The following is an 18153-nucleotide window of genomic DNA, read 5'->3' as shown; positions in this document are numbered from 1 at the left end:
GAGGAGGTATTACAACAAAAACATAGAACTACTAAGGACTGTTAAACACCGGAAAATGTCTTATCTGGGACTGTAGTGAGGAGAAATCAATATAGAATACTACAAAACTGATCCTTAAAGGAAAAATAGAGGGCCGTAGAAGTGTAGGAACTGTAACAAGTTTCTTGGTTAACAAAAGAATGTGTGTGTACTTTGTACGCACGTAAGAAGTTATACTTCTATTATACGATTTCAACGAAATAAATATAGTTAAAACCGTTTATTTCTATTTTATTTTATTATTAAACTAATTTTGATATTACTCACCACTTTCAATTTTTTTTCATTAAAACAATACCAAAAGAAAAAAAGAATCGTCCATGTCCGGACGAAAATTATTCCATGTTGCAGAAGATCAATAAGCCTTGATATAATTCTGATATGGCAAGTGAAGAAAAATAATTAGCTACTTTTATTATGTTTAATTAATTTAGGTTGTAACTTTGAATTTCTTCAAATAGAAAATAGAAGTGTAGGAACTGTAACAAGTTTCTTGGTTAACAAAAGAATGTGTGTGTACTTTGTACGCACGTAAGAAGTTATAGTTCTATTATATGATTTCAACGAAATAAATATACTTAAAACCGTTTATTTGTATTTTATTTTATTATTAAACTAATTTTGATATTACTTATCACTTTCAATTTTTTTTATTAAAACAATACCAAAAGAAAAAAAGAATCGTCCATGTCCGGACGAAAATTACTCCATGTTGCAGAAGATCAAGAAGCCTTGAGATAATTCTAATATGGCAAGTGAAGAAAAATAATTAGCTACTTTTATTATGTTTAATTAATTTAGGTTGTAACTTTGAATTTCTTCCAAATAGAAAATAGAAGTGTAGGAACTGTAACAAGTTTCTTGGTTAACAAAAGAATGTGTGTGTACTTTGTACGCACGTAAGAAGTTATACTTCTATTATATGATTTCAACGAAATAAATATACTTAAAACCGTTTATTTGTATTTTATTTTATTATTAAACTAATTTTGATATTACTTATCACTTTCAATTTTTTTTATTAAAACAATACCAAAAGAAAAAAAGAATCGTCCATGTCCGGACGAAAATTATTCCATGTTGCAGAAGATCAAGAAGCCTTGAGATAATTCTAATATGGCAAGTGAAGAAAAATAATTAGCTACTTTTATTATGTTTAATTAATTTAGGTTGTAACTTTGAATTTCTTCAAATAGAAAATAGAAGTGTAGGAACTGTAACAAGTTTCTTGGTTAACAAAAGAATGTGTGTGTACTTTGTACGCACGTAAGAAGTTATACCTACTTCTATTATATGATTTCAACGAAATATATATACTTAAAACCGATTATTTGTATTTTATTTTATTATTAAACTAATTTTGATATTACTTATCACTTTCAATTTTTTTTTTAAAACAATACCAAAAGAAAAAACGAATCGTCCATGTCCGGACGAAAATTATTCCATGTTGCAGAAGATCAAGAAGCCTTGAGATAATTCTGATGTGGCAAGTGAAGAAAAATAATTAGCTACTTTTATTATGTTTAATTAATTTAGGTTGTAACTTTGAATTTCTTCAAATAGAAAATAGAAGTGTAGGAACTGTAACAAGTTTCTTGGTTAACAAAAGAATGTGTGTGTACTTTGTACGCACGTAAGAAGTTATACCTACTTCTATTATATGATTTCAACGAAATATATATACTTAAAACCGATTATTTGTATTTTATTTTATTATTAAACTAATTTTGATATTACTTATCACTTTCAATTTTTTTTTTAAAACAATACCAAAAGAAAAAACGAATCGTCCATGTCCGGACGAAAATTATTCCATGTTGCAGAAGATCAATAAGCCTTGATATAATTCTGATATGGCAAGTGAAGAAAAATAATTAGCTACTTTTATTATGTTTAATTAATTTAGGTTGTAACTTTGAATTTCTTCAAATAGAAAATAGAAGTGTAGGAACTGTAACAAGTTTCTTGGTTAACAAAAGAATGTGTGTGTACTTTGTACGCACGTAAGAAGTTATAGTTCTATTATATGATTTCAACGAAATAAATATACTTAAAACCGTTTATTTGTATTTTATTTTATTATTAAACTAATTTTGATATTACTTATCACTTTCAATTTTTTTTATTAAAACAATACCAAAAGAAAAAAAGAATCGTCCATGTCCGGACGAAAATTATTCCATGTTGCAGAAGATCAAGAAGCCTTGAGATAATTCTAATATGGCAAGTGAAGAAAAATAATTAGCTACTTTTATTATGTTTAATTAATTTAGGTTGTAACTTTGAATTTCTTCAAATAGAAAATAGAAGTGTAGGAACTGTAACAAGTTTCTTGGTTAACAAAAGAATGTGTGTGTACTTTGTACGCACGTAAGAAGTTATACTTCTATTATATGATTTCAACGAAATAAATATACTTAAAACCGTTTATTTGTATTTTATTTTATTATTAAACTAATTTTGATATTACTTATCACTTTCAATTTTTTTTTTAAAACAATACCAAAAGAAAAAACGAATCGTCCATGTCCGGACGAAAATTATTCCATGTTGCAGAAGATCAAGAAGCCTTGAGATAATTCTGATATGGCAAGTGAAGAAAAATAATTAGCTACTTTTATTATGTTTAATTAATTTAGGTTGTAACTTTGAATTTCTTCAAATAGAAAATAGAAGTGTAGGAACTGTAACAAGTTTCTTGGTTAACAAAAGAATGTGTGTGTACTTTGTACGCACGTAAGAAGTTATACCTACTTCTATTATATGATTTCAACGAAATAAATATACTTAAAACCGTTTATTTGTATTTTATTTTATTATTAAACTAATTTTGATATTACTTATCACTTTCAATTTTTTTTTAAAACAATACCAAAAGAAAAAACGAATCGTCCATGTCCGGACGAAAATTATTCCATGTTGCAGAAGATCAAGAAGCCTTGAGATAATTCTGATATGGCAAGTGAAGAAAAATAATTAGCTACTTTTATTATGTTTAATTAATTTAGGTTGTAACTTTGAATTTCTTCAAATAGAAAATAGAAGTGTAGGAACTGTAACAAGTTTCTTGGTTAACAAAAGAATGTGTGTGTACTTTGTACGCACGTAAGAAGTTATACCTACTTCTATTATATGATTTCAACGAAATATATATACTTAAAACCGATTATTTGTATTTTATTTTATTATTAAACTAATTTTGATATTACTTATCACTTTCAATTTTTTTTTAAAACAATACCAAAAGAAAAAACGAATCGTCCATGTCCGGACGAAAATTATTCCATGTTGCAGAAGATCAAGAAGCCTTGAGATAATTCTGATGTGGCAAGTGAAGAAAAATAATTAGCTACTTTTATTATGTTTAATTAATTTAGGTTGTAACTTTGAATTTCTTCAAATAGAAAATAACTGAAATTGTCACATTACGAATTATTGCAGATCGTGCTTACCACAAAGTATTGCAAGGAATTCAATCTCAGAGGATAGTACTGTTTCACATTATAAGAATTTAAACGTGCGAGGGTTAGAACGCACGACGATATTCCAATGGTGGCGCATGTAATCATATGGAGCCTTTCTCACTAGACGGTGGTTGGAACGTTCGGTGAAGTCGCCGTGTTTATGCCGTCCCTCGCTTACAACAACAGACGACAGCCGTCTTTACGCCGTCTTTACGCACCCAGTAGCATATGGGACTTAATGCATCCTTTCATGATACTGTCGTTCAGTCGCACGAAGGTAGTTTCTTTGGTTGTTTGGTACATTATTTTCATTTACACTTTGTGGCTGTTTAAAGTAGGTGCATATATTTTATATTATGATGTCTCAGATTGATAGTGAATAATAACATTAATTGAAGCGAGATCTGTTCATTGGGACAAAACAATAGAAATATATAAAGATAGAAACTTGACGAGAAATGCTTGGAATGGTGTATGCCGTGCACTTAACAGTGCACGAATTAATGTGAATTAATTAATTTGACGAATTAGGTGATAAAGAAAAAAACCGGTTCCTCTTATTTCTCTTTCTCCGACGATAAAGTAAACACAACTCTATAATTTGATTTCGCTCCATATAAAATATATCTTTTATTCTACGAAATTATATTTAGTTTTATAGGATAAACGACTAGGTGAAAACTGGAGTAGGGCTGCGGTCACGTCTTGTGTGAAATTATCTAAAAACCAACATTTAAAACGAGGGGAACAACATTTAAAAATGAATGGATGACAGAGGGTCTTTTAAATTCTGTACATGAAAAACATAGATTGTAATGTTGTTCTGAAGCTGTTTCCGTGTGGAATTTTTATAATAAACTAGTCTAAATGGGAAATAAGCAACAATTTAACTAAAAAAAATAATTTTATTAACGTTTCGATGCCCAAATCGGATGTCAAAACATTAATAAAATCATTTTTTTAGTTCAATTGTGGCTTATTTACCATTTAGAATAGTTTATTACATAGATTGTATGAGCTAATTAGATGAGCTAATCCAAGATCCCACAATTACTTAGTAGAACAACAACTGACAAAATAGAAATTGCAAATGAATTAAATACGCATTACAGTACATTAGGACAAAAGTATGGACAAAAATACCCATTTGTAATGATACATATCCGACATCGTATCATGTACCTACATCAGCCACAAAGTGTAAATAAAAATAATATACCAAACAACGCAGCAAAATATCTTCGTGCGACTCAATTCTTATTGTGTGAAAAGGATAGGTGCGTCAAAACTATCGCACGAGAAAACCCTCGCACGTTCAAAATTCTTATAATGTGAAACAGCACATAGAGTAGGTGGGTCATATACTAAAATGATACAAAGTAACTCCAAAAAAACCAATGTATCAACAGAATAAGCAGAAATGCGGAGCATAATGAAAAATCATATAAAAGAGATCTACAAATAGATCTTGTTTTGTCTAGAAATAGATTTTGATCTAGAAATAGATTTGCCGAAAAAAATACAAATTAATAATGCAACATTTAACAGACATTTTGACATATAAGCAGGAAAATATTGATTGAAGGCTTTAAAATATTAACATACCGAACAAAAAGAATAACAAAAATAACTAAGACCCAAATATTAACAACTACACTTCTTCTTAAAACAGGATTCGAGGAATAGCAGAAGACTGGTGTTATCTTTATAGACCTTACAGCAGCATATGACACAGTATGACGAGAGGAACTTATGTATAAATTCTTGAATTCTTGATCTTGATGATCATCGATATAATCAGAAACAACCAAACATAGATAAGAAACATGCTAGGTTACGAAGTGGTGAGACAATTTAATTACTTCATCATCCAGCCTCAAAAGTCCACTGCTGAACATAGGCCTCCTCCCCTCGTTTCCAACCCCATCTATCCTGCGCCGCCCTCATCCAGTTTTTATTTACCTTTCTTAAGTCGTCAGTCCATCTTGTAGGCGGTCGACCGACGCTTCTCTTGGCCTCCATTCCAATAACCTCTTCGTCCATCGCCCATCTGTCATTCTGGCTACGTGTCCTGCCCATCTCCACTTCAACCTGGCTATCCTCTCGATGACGTCAGTCACCTTTGTTCTTCTCCTGATTTCTTCGTTTCTGATTTTGTCTCGCAGAGTTATTCCTAACATTGACCGCTCCATTCTTCTCTGCGTGACTCTTAGTTTGGTAGCCGAGGCTTTAGTTACGGTAAGTGTTTCTGATCCGTACGTCAAGACTGGGAGGACGCACTGATCGAATACCTTTCTCTTTAGACATGTGGGTAACTCACTTTTAAAAGTTTCTCTCAGTTTTCCAAATGCTGCCCACCCAAGACCGATTCTTCTCTTCAGCTCATGAGTCTGGTTATCCCTGCCAATCGTAATTTCATGTCCCAGGTATTTATATCTATCTACGAGTTCTATTTCCTTCCCACCAATACTGATGTTCTGGTTGGGTACCAAATTTGTCATTATTTTTGTTTTTGAGATGTTTATATTTAAACCAACATTTTCTGTAGCTACAACGAGTTCTTGTACCATCTCTCTTGCCATACCTAGATCCTCAGCTACTATGACTATATCATCGGCGAAACGTAAGTTGTTTAGGTATTCTCCATCTATTTTTATTCCCTTTGTCATCCAATCCAAACTCTTGAAAGCATGTTCTAAGACTGTATTAAAAAGTTTAGGTGACATTGGGTCTCCTTGTCTAACCCCCCGTTCTATTTTTATGCGATTACTGTTAGTATGTAATTTGACAGTGGTTGTTGCCTGTAAGTATATTTTGTGTAATAATTTTGTATACCTATAATCTAGCCTGCATTCTTTAAGCGCCTGTAATATTTTGCTAAGTTCAACTGTATCAAAGGCTTTATGAAAATCGATAAAAACTAGAACTAGGGGTTTATTGTATTCCACTACTTTCTCTATCAGGGTTTTTATACTTTGTAGATGGTCATTTGTTCCGTAATTTTTTCGGAATCCTGCCTGTTCTCTTGGTTGATAAGTCTCTAACTTTCTTTCCATTCTCTTAACTATTATTCGCGTAAATAACTTATATAAATGGCTGAGGAGGCTAATCGGTCTGTAATTCTCTAAATTGGCTTTGTCTCCTGCTTTGTGTAATAGAATCATAGTAGCGTTGTTCCAGTCTGTTGGAATATTGGCGTTGTGAAGGCAGATATTGAAAAGTTGTTTAATTTTTTCAAGTAGTATATTTCCTCCAATTTTTAGTGCTTCTGATACTATTCCATCTTCACCTGGGGTTCGATTATTTTTCATTTTCTTCAGAGCCTCTTTGATTTCTGATTTTGTTATATCGGGCATTAAATCCGATCCTTGATTTAATACTCCAGTTTTTACTGTAATTGGAGGTTGCGCATTGTCATCTTTGTCAATTTAATTACTTAAGCTTCATTATTACTAACAGTGGATAATGCGAAGATGAGATCCATGGATGCATGACGATGGACAGATCAGCAACAGTCAAACTCACAAAAATATTGAAGAACACTGACATTACAAAAAACACAAAATTGCGCCTTGTTTCAGCATTAATATTTTCTATTGCCATCTACGCTTCAGAAATTTGGACCATCCAAAAAGCAGATTCGATGAAAAAAAGAATATTTATATTTATATTAATATCAATATTAATACAAATATTTGCCAGAATATTAATGTTTAAAATAGTTTCATGTAAAATTAAGTAAATATAATATCAAATTTCACTATACAATGCCCGAATATACCAATGACATAAAATATTTATATTTACGTCATTGACAAATTTCTAACCTAGAAATTACAATTGTCATTTTACCATATGATCGATTATTTTTGTGTCAAATTATCTTTACTTCGCCTCATTGATTGGTTATCTATTTAGAGTATTGTAATCGCCAACCAATTATACATCTATAAGTAGAAATCCGTTTTAATATGCAAATGCCCGTCAAGGAATCCATAATTTTCTAAATTCAATGTATCCGCTGTGAGCTCGTACGTAGAGGGGATATTTACAAATTCTCGAGCGCCAGTAGTGGCAAGTCTGTAAACGTTTACCGGAAATTTGACATAAATGTCAAAGTGATTAATGTAAAATTAAAATTAAAAACATTAATTTAAAAAATATTAGTTGGTCAAAGCTGTGGTATATATTTTTACCTTAAATATACTTACGTTTTAAATACTGAATTTAAGTTTTTTTAATGTTCCTTAATATGTAATTATAATTTAATCTAAAAATCTTAGCGCCATCTACACGATAATTGTGAAAGTATCCGAAGTAAGAAATTCATATTTTATCAATAGAACGTCAAAATGATTAGCAAAATCTTAAAAAAATCGATTACAATTTAGTTAATTTTTTGCGTTGTAAATGTTAAGCGATAACAATTAAATAATAAATTTAAAAATTACCGGTGAAAGATAATTCCAGTAATCCGCTAGGAGCGCCACCAGGGAAGCTCAGAGCGTATAATAATCACAGAGGTACGTTTTTTCTGTCACTTCCAACTGTAATGCGTTAGAGAGAATTCGATAATCTGTGACGCACTGAAAAAAGGGTTTGGAACGGACTATATCAAGCAAAATATACTGAGATATTTTGAACATCTAACTAGAAGAAGAGTTGGCATGGAACAAATGGTAGTTGAAGACAACATAGCAGGTAAAAGATCCAGATGAAGATCTCCAGTACTATGGTTGGACCAACTAAAGGATACTCATTCTCCGAAGCAAAACAACATGCACAGGAGAGTGGTACTTCAACAGAAATCGTCAAACAAATTACATGACGCCACTACATCCTTATGAAGGAGAAAATATAGATGAGAAGGAGTGTTGATGGTATCAGGTTTAAAAAAATATTTTTGGGGATAGGCAATCAATTATTTAAACTACTAACACATAATTTCAAACATTAACGTAACTTTGCATCCAATACAAAAATGTGGGATCAATTACTAACATTGATAAATTGTAGAGAAATGTTCAGAAACAAAATATTCAGTTGCCCAATATTCGTTTTAGAGCTTTATTTAATTATTATTATCAACATTAAAATTATGAATACAGAGATGTTTGAATTTTTTGTTTAGAAGTGTTGATATTTATCTGTGGAGAATCTTAATAAGTAAAAAAATCTTTACCTGAAAATACATATCTGGCTTATCTAGATTACCAAAAGGCTCAGCTTCTGCACTGGCAATGTTAAACAGCTTTGTTTTTATCAACAATGCTACTCTTGTAAACCAAAGTTGTAAGGAATGTGGAGAATGTTTGCTGGGATGGCCGGACCTTCCTCTACCTTGACCATAAATTGTCAGAAGTCTGGCAGTCAAGTTAATTGCTGCTCTATAAGCTCCAGCTTGTACCAGCTCCCTAAGGCCCCTTTCATCTTGTGTTACATCACCAGCACCTAATACTCTTCTCTGAGCAGCTTCTGCTTCTCCAAGGCACATGGAAACAGCTTCCCCTACAGCATCTCCCTAAAGCAAAAAAGTAATATATTAGGTATGTAAAACAAAAAATGATTGGCTTAATTGATAAATAAAAATATGTTCTTCATTTCAAGTGTCAATTACAGAAAATGCAATTGTAACAATGGAAGAGATAAAAGAAGCATAAGAGAAAACGGAAAGGCTCTAGGACAAAGCAAAATTCCAAAAAAAAAAACTGCTAAACTGTGGTGGGATTATCCTTACTAAACAATAGGTCTGGATCCCGCGTAGGAAAAAAATGTTGATTAATAGCAAGCTGAAAATTTGGTAATAGCTTAAGGGTGTCTAGTCGGATAAACTTTGATATATGGGAACACTGGAACAGGGGCAGTTTTAATTGTGGAACAGGTTAAAAATTTGGAACGGTCAGACCACGAAAATGGCACATTTATTTTGTCCGACAGAACAGACTTAAACTCTCTGAACAGAGATTAAACTCTCATGCAAAAATCAGACTGCTATTTATCACCTGTCATAATTCCTGTCATTTGACATATTCTACATGTTCCACTCATTAAAACGCCCAGTTGGTGATAAATAGCAGTCTGATTTTTGCATGAGAGTTTAATCTCTGTTCGGAGAGTTTAAGTCTGTTCTGACGGACAAAATAAATGTGCCGTTTTCGTGATCTGACCGTTCCAAATTTTTAACCTGTTCCACAATTAAAACTGCCCCTGTTCCAGTGTTCCCATATATCAAAGTTTATCCGACTAGAGCCTTATCCTTAAGCTACTACCAAATTTTCAGCTTGCTATTAATCAACTTTTTTTTCATACACAGGATCCAGACCTAAACTACTAATACTCATTATTCTCTCTGCCTTATTCCTAGACAGGGTCAGCTTTCCTAATTGCATTTCTCCATAAGTTTCTATCTTGGGTCATATCAACATAAATTCCCTTTACCAACATGTCGTGCTTAAGCGTCTCCCCAGGTCTTCTTTGGTCTTCCTCCCCTACTCCTTCCAGGAATCTGCACTTCAGCAATTCTTCTTATTGGGTGATTAACGTTTCGTTGTTGAACATGCTCACACCATCTTAACCTATGCTCTCACATTTTGGCATCAATTGGTGCCACACCTACTTCCCCTAATTTACTCATTTTTAATTTTATCCTTTTTTGTCACTCCACTCATCCATCTAAGCATTCTCATTTCCGCCAGATGCATTTGTTGTTTCTCTTTCTTTTTCACTGCCCAACATTCAGTTCCGTACATCATAGCCGGTCTTATGGCTGTTTTATTGAATTTTCCCTTCAGTTTCATTGGAATTTTTCTGTCACACAACACACTGAACACACCACTTGCTTCCTTCCACTTCATCCATCCAACGCTAACTCTATTGCATGTATCTCCATCTATTTCCCCATTACTGTCATACCGATCCTAGGTATTTAAAACTCTCACTTTTCACAATCATTTCACCATCCAAAGATATCATTTTATTTATAGTAACGCTATCTCTAAATGAACATTCCAAATACTCTGTTTTTGTCCTACTAAGTTTTAAACCTTTTTCCTCCAGAACTTGTCTTTACTGTTCCAGTTTTTGTTTTAAGTCTCTTTCACTATTTCCTACTACACTCCATCATCAGCATACATTAAGCACAATGGAATGTTACCCTGTAGTTTTGCTGTTATCTGGCCCAAAACTAATGAGAATAAATAAGGACTAAGTAACGAGCCTTGGTGCAATCCTACTTTCACATGAAATGTATCAGTCTCTCCCACACCTGTTCTAACACTAGTCATTATTCCCTCAAACATATCTCTCACAATGTTTATATATTCACCAGGGACTCCAGGATGTATAATATTATGACTGAAGTCTGTACTGTAAATTTATAAATTATAATTTGTAAATTTATAGGTCTCTAACAATAACTTCCCATCTCTACTAGTTTCATCTATTTTTATTTCACTACATAGGTATTATGCCTTCCATCCTAGTGTTACTTTCTGGGTTTTTACTTTAGTGTACTATCACTGTATAGCTCGAAAATTACATCAACAATGTATTAAAGTTCCAAGTTTCACTATTTCTTGACCTAATATTTTCCTGAGTATTTTCTTCTGAATATTAAGTCTGCTTTCATCTGTAGGTACCTATGTCAAAGTTTTTCATGTTTCTGATTCTATAGCCTGTCCCTGATGCTGTAGGCTTTGCTTTGCATTCTTTGATCATTAAACCCATATTATCTGCTGTTTTTAGGGAGTTAAGGAGATATTCAAGAGTTACAGGTCATGTGTGCAACAACAGCCAATTCATCAGCATGGACCAATCTCTGGGTAGACTTATTAATTTATGTTTGGATTTTTACCTTAGATCATAGAACCTTTGGCATTGTCATAACTTGTTTTTGGCATAACTTGTTTTGTACTACTATATCATACAATGTATACTGTAACTTATTTAACACCTTGGTTGCATTACAAGACAAATATACCTTTACACTAACAGTTGCCTGCATTGACTGTGTCATAAAAGCGCATGGTGGCAAAGGTTCTTTACTGGACATGCTTTGTAACACACTCAATGTAAGTTTATAAATATTTCTAAACGTAGCCAAAGTGTAAACAAAAGGATACACCTTAAAATGCTCAATGTGCAGAAGAACAGATTATGGTGTAGACACTATAATTTTGAGCTTTACCACCTTTATAGTGAACTTAGAATTGGTAGGTCGATTACAATAAACAGGCTGCAATGGCTTAGAGAGAATGAATGAGATAGAGCCATCAAAACTTTGTATCCAAAAACCAGATGGAAAGAAGAAAAAGAGGCAGTCCCAGAGCACGATTTAAGGACCAGGTGGAAGACGACTTAAAAGTGTTAAAAGTATGAAATTGAAGAACCAAGTGGAAGGATGGGAAGGAGTGATGATGATGAATTGAAACTCCCCTACTCAAACCAACTACAAATATACTATATTGTGTCTTACCAATTCTTCTTCTAGAAGTACTCCTGGCATAGTCAACAATTCTCTTTGTGGAAAGTATGTACCAGGAGTAGCTGTTGCAGCAGCTATTAAACACTGCCTGGTCTTATCACATGGAATCCAAGCATCTCTGCGTCTATCCGTTTCAGTTCCTACCATAAGTCTTGAACTACTATAGGTTTCCTCATTACTTGTAGGTAGACCCAAATCTGAAATAACTTTATTTGCTCCAGTCATTTGACTGGTATTACCAATCAAATCAAAAAATGCTTCTGTGGGATCTTTTGACTGCATGGGAGTTTCTGAAAATATTCTACATACTTCTGGTTCATTTTTATTAGTAGTTTTCTGATTGTCCTCTATATTTAAATTGCTAATTTGCCCTGTGGTGTCAAGGAGTTCTTGGGTAAAATCAATTTGGTCCTCTTTGTTTGCAGATGCACCGAAGTATTGGCTTAAGGAGGGAACTGTATCTTGAGACATTGCTTTTAATTATTATTTTTTATCATAAATACAAACTTATTATTTCAAACATTACTGAATTGTACTCTTGAATTGATTTGACACTTCTGACAGTTGCTATTGTTGACATTCGCCCAATGGTTGGTTTCCAATTACAACTTCCCCCACTTTGTGTGACGTCAGGTTGAATTATTTAAAAGTTCTGATTTCTTTTTCAATTATCTATTCACAAAATTCATTTATACAAATTACATTTGCCCAAAATAAAACAGAAATTTATTTATTCCTTCTTCTACAGCAGATAAATAGATAATGAGGTAAAATATCATTAAATAAACAGTAATCAAATTCTTGGAATTAAATTATTCCGCCTTCTTATTCTTGACAAGAACCAGCAGGTTTGTCATCTGTCTGTACATGACCTGTCAAAATTATAGGTTATGAAGATAAGGTGGTGTCATAAAATTTGAGTTTTTAGTAGTACAAAACAAAGTGAACAATATGATATTAATTTAAAGTTTTGTGTGCATTTCGCTATTTTGTTTATCATTAGTGTTAAGTAACTACCTATTCAGAAATAGATAAACAAAGTAGAAGACTTAAATCTGGATTAATAGTGGTTTTCCAAATGTATGAATGTCAATTTTTATTTTAAGAATAAAGATATTGGAGTTCAAGGCGGATTTACTAGGTAAACAGTAATATAATCTCTAAAATAGAACTCAAAACGATCCAAACTATAATTAACAATATCTTTTTCTTTTTAGGGCACATTCTACTTACTAATTGGTCCCTAAAATTGGATAAAAAGGGTGCATAAGGTAAGCCAAATTGTTTGATTTTAAATGTTGTAAAGTATAGAAGATATACTATTTATAATAAATAAAAATATTACAAGGCACAAATTCATATGCTACATTATCTTTGATACTAATCAAAATGATTTTTTCATTATCTATTATCATTAAGTGTAATTAGTAATACAATTAAATTAACATATTATTTTCTTTGCTCAGATATCCATTTTATCACATGAATGCTTTTAAAAGTAATGTGATTACTAAAACTAAACAATACCTATTTATTTTTGTTTTACAAGAATTAATATCATGTTAATAAACACTACTTGTATTTTATATTTGATAAAATATATGTAGCTAGTGGTTTATATTTGCAGTGATACAGTCGAAGTATTATTTAATTATTTATATGCTGTAGAAATATTGCCCACATTCTTCCATATTCTTTTTTTGTCTTATAATCCATCCTGAGCTTTGGTCTTTTTAGTAATGAATTTTGCTGCTGTGATTTTGCTAGATGTCATGCCAATATTAGTTTTCCTAGTTTTTTTTTTTAAGAGATACTATGTCTTTACCACCAAATCTGTGGTATATTCTCGTAGTTGTACCTCGTCCTCCAAACACCATATTCACAGATGCCACAGAATATTCCTCTGAGGATCCTTGGTTCAAATATAAGCAGAAGCCTTTCATCTGCTTTGGAGAAGGTCCATGTCTCTGATCCACATGTTAACACTGGTTGTGCAAGGGTTTTGTATAGGGTTATTTTTTGTTTTTTGGCCTAAGTTTCTGCTTCTCATATGTCTACTTAGTCCAAAATAGCATTTGTTTGCTAGGATTATAGCTATTATAGCTTGATTTCTTTCGTCATGATGTTCTCCTTGGTGATCAGGGAACCCAAGTATGCGAATTTGTCCACCACTTCAAAAGTAGAGTTATCAATGGTGAATTGGTGACCAATGTTTCTGGCTATATTGTTGGGTGACCAAAGTTTCTGGCTGTATTGTTTGCTGTTGATGTCATCATCATAGTTTTCTCCTCATTTACTTGCAGGCCCATATTTTTTGAGGCATTTGAGAAGGTGGTATACATCTCTTTATTCTACTATGGAAATATCATGCAAATCCCTAAAAGTATTGTGTAATTGACTTGCCTTCATTTTTCTTGGTGTTTTCGCCTGTATGATACCTTATATCTATCTGGAAGTAAAAGTTTGTTACTGTATTATTATGGGATTTGTCTTGTTTTCTTAGGTTTCAATAGCTACCTTATTTTTCGATAGGTGTCATGAAACTTTTGTATATTTTTATGTTAAATTCTAAGCCCCAAATATATTTGATTTGTATCATTATTTTTAAATGCTTAACCTCATATTTTATGATATATCTTTAACACCTTAAGCGCTTTGTGTATAAAATATATACACTGTAGTCGGGTCCAGGGTGCCGTGTGTATAGATAATATTCACGGGGCCTAGCTGTATTGTAGACTCTAATTTTTTACGGTGCCACGGATCTAATCGCAAAATATAGTTTGACACATAATGTGTTATCTTTTATCTTATATATTTCGTTTTTCTTTATCTTCTTCTTTCAGTTATTTGTTTGTAGTCCTCTGCCACACAATCCCTCCATGCACAAACCATACATACTCTAGACGTTCCACCACCGTATTAATCTTTCGGATCGAATTAACGCCATCTCTTGAGTGTAAAGGGAACTAAATTGACAAATTTTAGTTACGTGGGAGTTTCAAACAATAAATTTTGCGTGATATTGGAATTAAAAGGTACAGATAAACAACAAAAAGGCAGTTCAGTGTTTTATTCAATAATTATACAATAACTAAAAATTACCTTAAAAGTTCCATCTACATAAAAAATGGAATAAACTCTACATTTGGAGAAACACAGAACAGGATGATCCAACGCTTAGTGTAAACTAAAATTCTACTCATAAAACCGGAGACAAGGTTAATAAAATTGATTAAAATTGTGATTAAATCTGACTAAAAACTTAACACCACTATAATAATTAAGCTACAAATTGTAAAGAAAATACAAAAATAACCCATTAATTTAATTGTCAATGTCAATTGTTAAATATGACAAGAAAATTGACTGCAGGCGACATTTCTGGATTGGAGAGGGTAACTAATTTGCTGTTTTGACCTTGACCATTTACGTGAAAAGTCTAAAGTATTTATGGTTTGTGCCTCCATCCTCTCCTCAGTTTTCATATTGCATATTGCATGCTATTTGCTACTTATTTAAATCAATTATTAACGATTAAAACATCTTCCAATCCTACCTCTTTTGAGGAACCTATATACCTCTATATAAATTTCTAGGTTTTTTTCTACTTTTTCCCCAAGTATTGTAGACTACACAGAAACATTTGATATTGTTGACCAAGGTAAAATTCTAATCAGTTGCATTATGTAATTGTTGAGTAGATTATAGATATGCAGCAGCAAGTTCCACTACTAATACATCAACAACAATTTTATGCAGCATGATATTGTCAAATATCTTGCATGCCAGATTGAAGCCTAATACCAAAGCATTTCTAGGATAATATCAGGTAGGTTTCAGGTGTGGATGTTCAAATATTAAACAGATCTTCACACTGGCTGTAAAGAACCCATCATCAAATCAAAACTTGTGAGAAACTGCAAATATCTCCTCCACAACCTGGCAAAAGACAATAGACAGTATTTAACATGGGTTCCGGGTAATGAAGGGGTGCATGGGAATGAACGAGCAGATATGTGAGCAAAACAAGGCTCAAGAGAAACTTTTGAAGACCTAGAACCTTTCTGTGGCATCACTAAAAATGCTACGAAAAATGAGGTTCAGAAATGGCTGATAAAGAATCATCAAAAGAAATGGACAGCCACTCAAGGGCAAATCCAGACTAAAAAATAATCCAGAATATTAATATAAAATTCTCGAAATCGAAAAGTTTGATGAACCTCAATAAATGAGAGATCAATACGGTCACTGAAATGGTGACTGGACTGGACATAGACGTTTAAGAAACCACGTATACAACCACTATAGATAAGGTGAATGAACCATGGTGCAGAAAGTGCGAAATGGAAGCATAGACTACCATAACGCATACTAAGCTATTGCAGTGTGCTAAGTGATGTATGGTAAAGAGATCTTATGACTAAGTGCCAGAGACTAGCGAGTCTCGCCTGAGTTAAGAACAAAGAAAAGAAAGACGATCTTCGCACTACCACAAATTTTCGAAAAAGCACAAGTTTAATATAGATACGTACCAAATTTATGCAGATTTTAAAGCGTCATATTATGACGGTGTCATAAGACCTTTAGAATGCTATGAACGAGTTAGGAATTCGGAAAAAAGAAACTCAAACGTCTGATAAATTTGATGATTGCTCACGTTGTGATTCTTATTATACCTATATTTAGGGTTACCATACGTCCGGATTTCGTCCGGACAGTCTGGATTTGAAAGACATATCCGGATTGGCGTCCAGATATGAGAAATGTCCGGATTTTTATCTTTACTAAAAAAATGGAAAACACTGGGCCCAACGGTGGGAAATTTCATTCTGCACAGGCACAGCACCTCGTTAAGTTGGTCGCACTGCTTGTAAACAGCGCACGAGCATGAGCTCATGCGCTATTTTTTATATCATTCTGTAATATTATTTTCTAGGTCTAAAGTATGTTAAAACATAGGTGTATATGTATTTTAAACAAAACATATTGTAACGAAACAGCTGTACTTTTAATTGTGCCATATGCATTTCGCATATATGTACAATGTAGAGGTAGCAACACAGTAAAATTCACATCTTACATTTTCTACAACCCCTTGAACTACCCCTGTCCGGATTTTTCCCTAATAAATTATGGTAAGCCTACCTATATTTTATTATTATTATTCTCAACTGTACATACGTATCTCGTTTCAGTGGGGTTATAAAAACAAATAATTTTTACTATTAACGGAAGAGCCATTGTTCCGTGGTGGTTTACGGAAACAATTAAATGAAATTAAAGTAAGGTTAAACACAACAAACTGTCAATAAGGCGCCGTCCATTAATCACGTGAGGCTCGAAAGGCGGGGGAGGGGTCAATTAAAAATCAAGAAATGTCACAATACATGTGATATAGAGGGTCTTAAACCTCACAATGTATCACCAAGGGGAGGGGGGTTAAAAATTGACAGAAAAAACATCACGTGATTAATGGACGGCCCCTAATATATTTATTTGTGTCGGTAAAATAGCGTGAATATTTCTCGAAAGAGGGTTTGTTATTCTTTGCGAGTGTGGTGGTGTGACTGCCCCGGGTGCACACTGTGACTGTACTGAACGAGACCACAAAACACTTTAATCTGTCTGGTGTTCTACCTTCTACCATATGGCCAGATAGGCGACAATAATTTATTAGATCTGGCGTTTTAAAAGCTGAAAACATTTCTGTGGTTTTTAAGAAGTTGACATAAAGAGGCTGGCCCTTTATCTGGTACCGTAATCTATGAATTTGTGTTTCCCATGAAAAAGCCATTAATTTTATACATTCTGGTTTTGTATTTAGGAGCGAAACACATGTGAATTTTAAATGACGACCTATATTATTTTCGTTTAGAAAAGAAAGTTAATATTTAAAATTAGCAATTAAAAAATTAGTAAAATAATAATTAAAACGTGTCGCCAAAGATACGTACCAAATTTATGCAGATTTTAAAGCGTCATATTATGACGGTGTCATAATAATGATAAGACCTTTAGAATGCTATAAATGAGTTAGGAATTCGGAAAAAAACTCAAACGCCTGATAAATTTGATGGTCGCTCACGTTGTGATTCTTATGATTATTTTATTATTATTATTCTCAACTGTACATACTTATCTCGTTTCAGTGGGGTTATAAAA

General features: G+C 32.7%; 2 protein-coding genes across 2 annotated transcripts in view; one reads left to right on the top strand and one right to left on the bottom strand.

The window, feature by feature from the left end:
- Positions 1-12840, bottom strand: part of LOC114335510 (trafficking protein particle complex subunit 12) — an 81574-nt gene extending 68734 nt beyond the window's left edge. The window contains exons 1-2 of the mRNA XM_028285757.2: positions 11980-12840; positions 8689-9027 (exon numbers count right to left, since the gene is read on the bottom strand). Coding sequence (XP_028141558.2) covers positions 8689-9027; positions 11980-12459 — 819 coding nt within the window. The 5' untranslated portion in view covers positions 12460-12840. The remainder of the gene's footprint in view (positions 1-8688; positions 9028-11979) is intronic.
- A 27-nt stretch (positions 12841-12867) lies between these two features.
- Positions 12868-18153, top strand: part of LOC114335512 (casein kinase I-like) — a 63944-nt gene continuing 58658 nt past the window's right edge. Inside the window, exons 1-2 of the mRNA XM_028285763.2 lie at positions 12868-13129; positions 13206-13259. The gene's annotated coding sequence lies outside the window, so the exon portion shown is untranslated. The remainder of the gene's footprint in view (positions 13130-13205; positions 13260-18153) is intronic.

The sequence above is a fragment of the Diabrotica virgifera genome, chromosome 1 (genome assembly GCF_917563875.1).
Source record: "Diabrotica virgifera virgifera chromosome 1, PGI_DIABVI_V3a".
Classification (NCBI taxonomy): Eukaryota; Metazoa; Arthropoda; class Insecta; order Coleoptera; family Chrysomelidae; genus Diabrotica; species Diabrotica virgifera.
The sequence above is the reverse complement of the archived record's forward strand: the minus strand, read 5'-3'. Positions and strand labels throughout refer to the sequence as shown.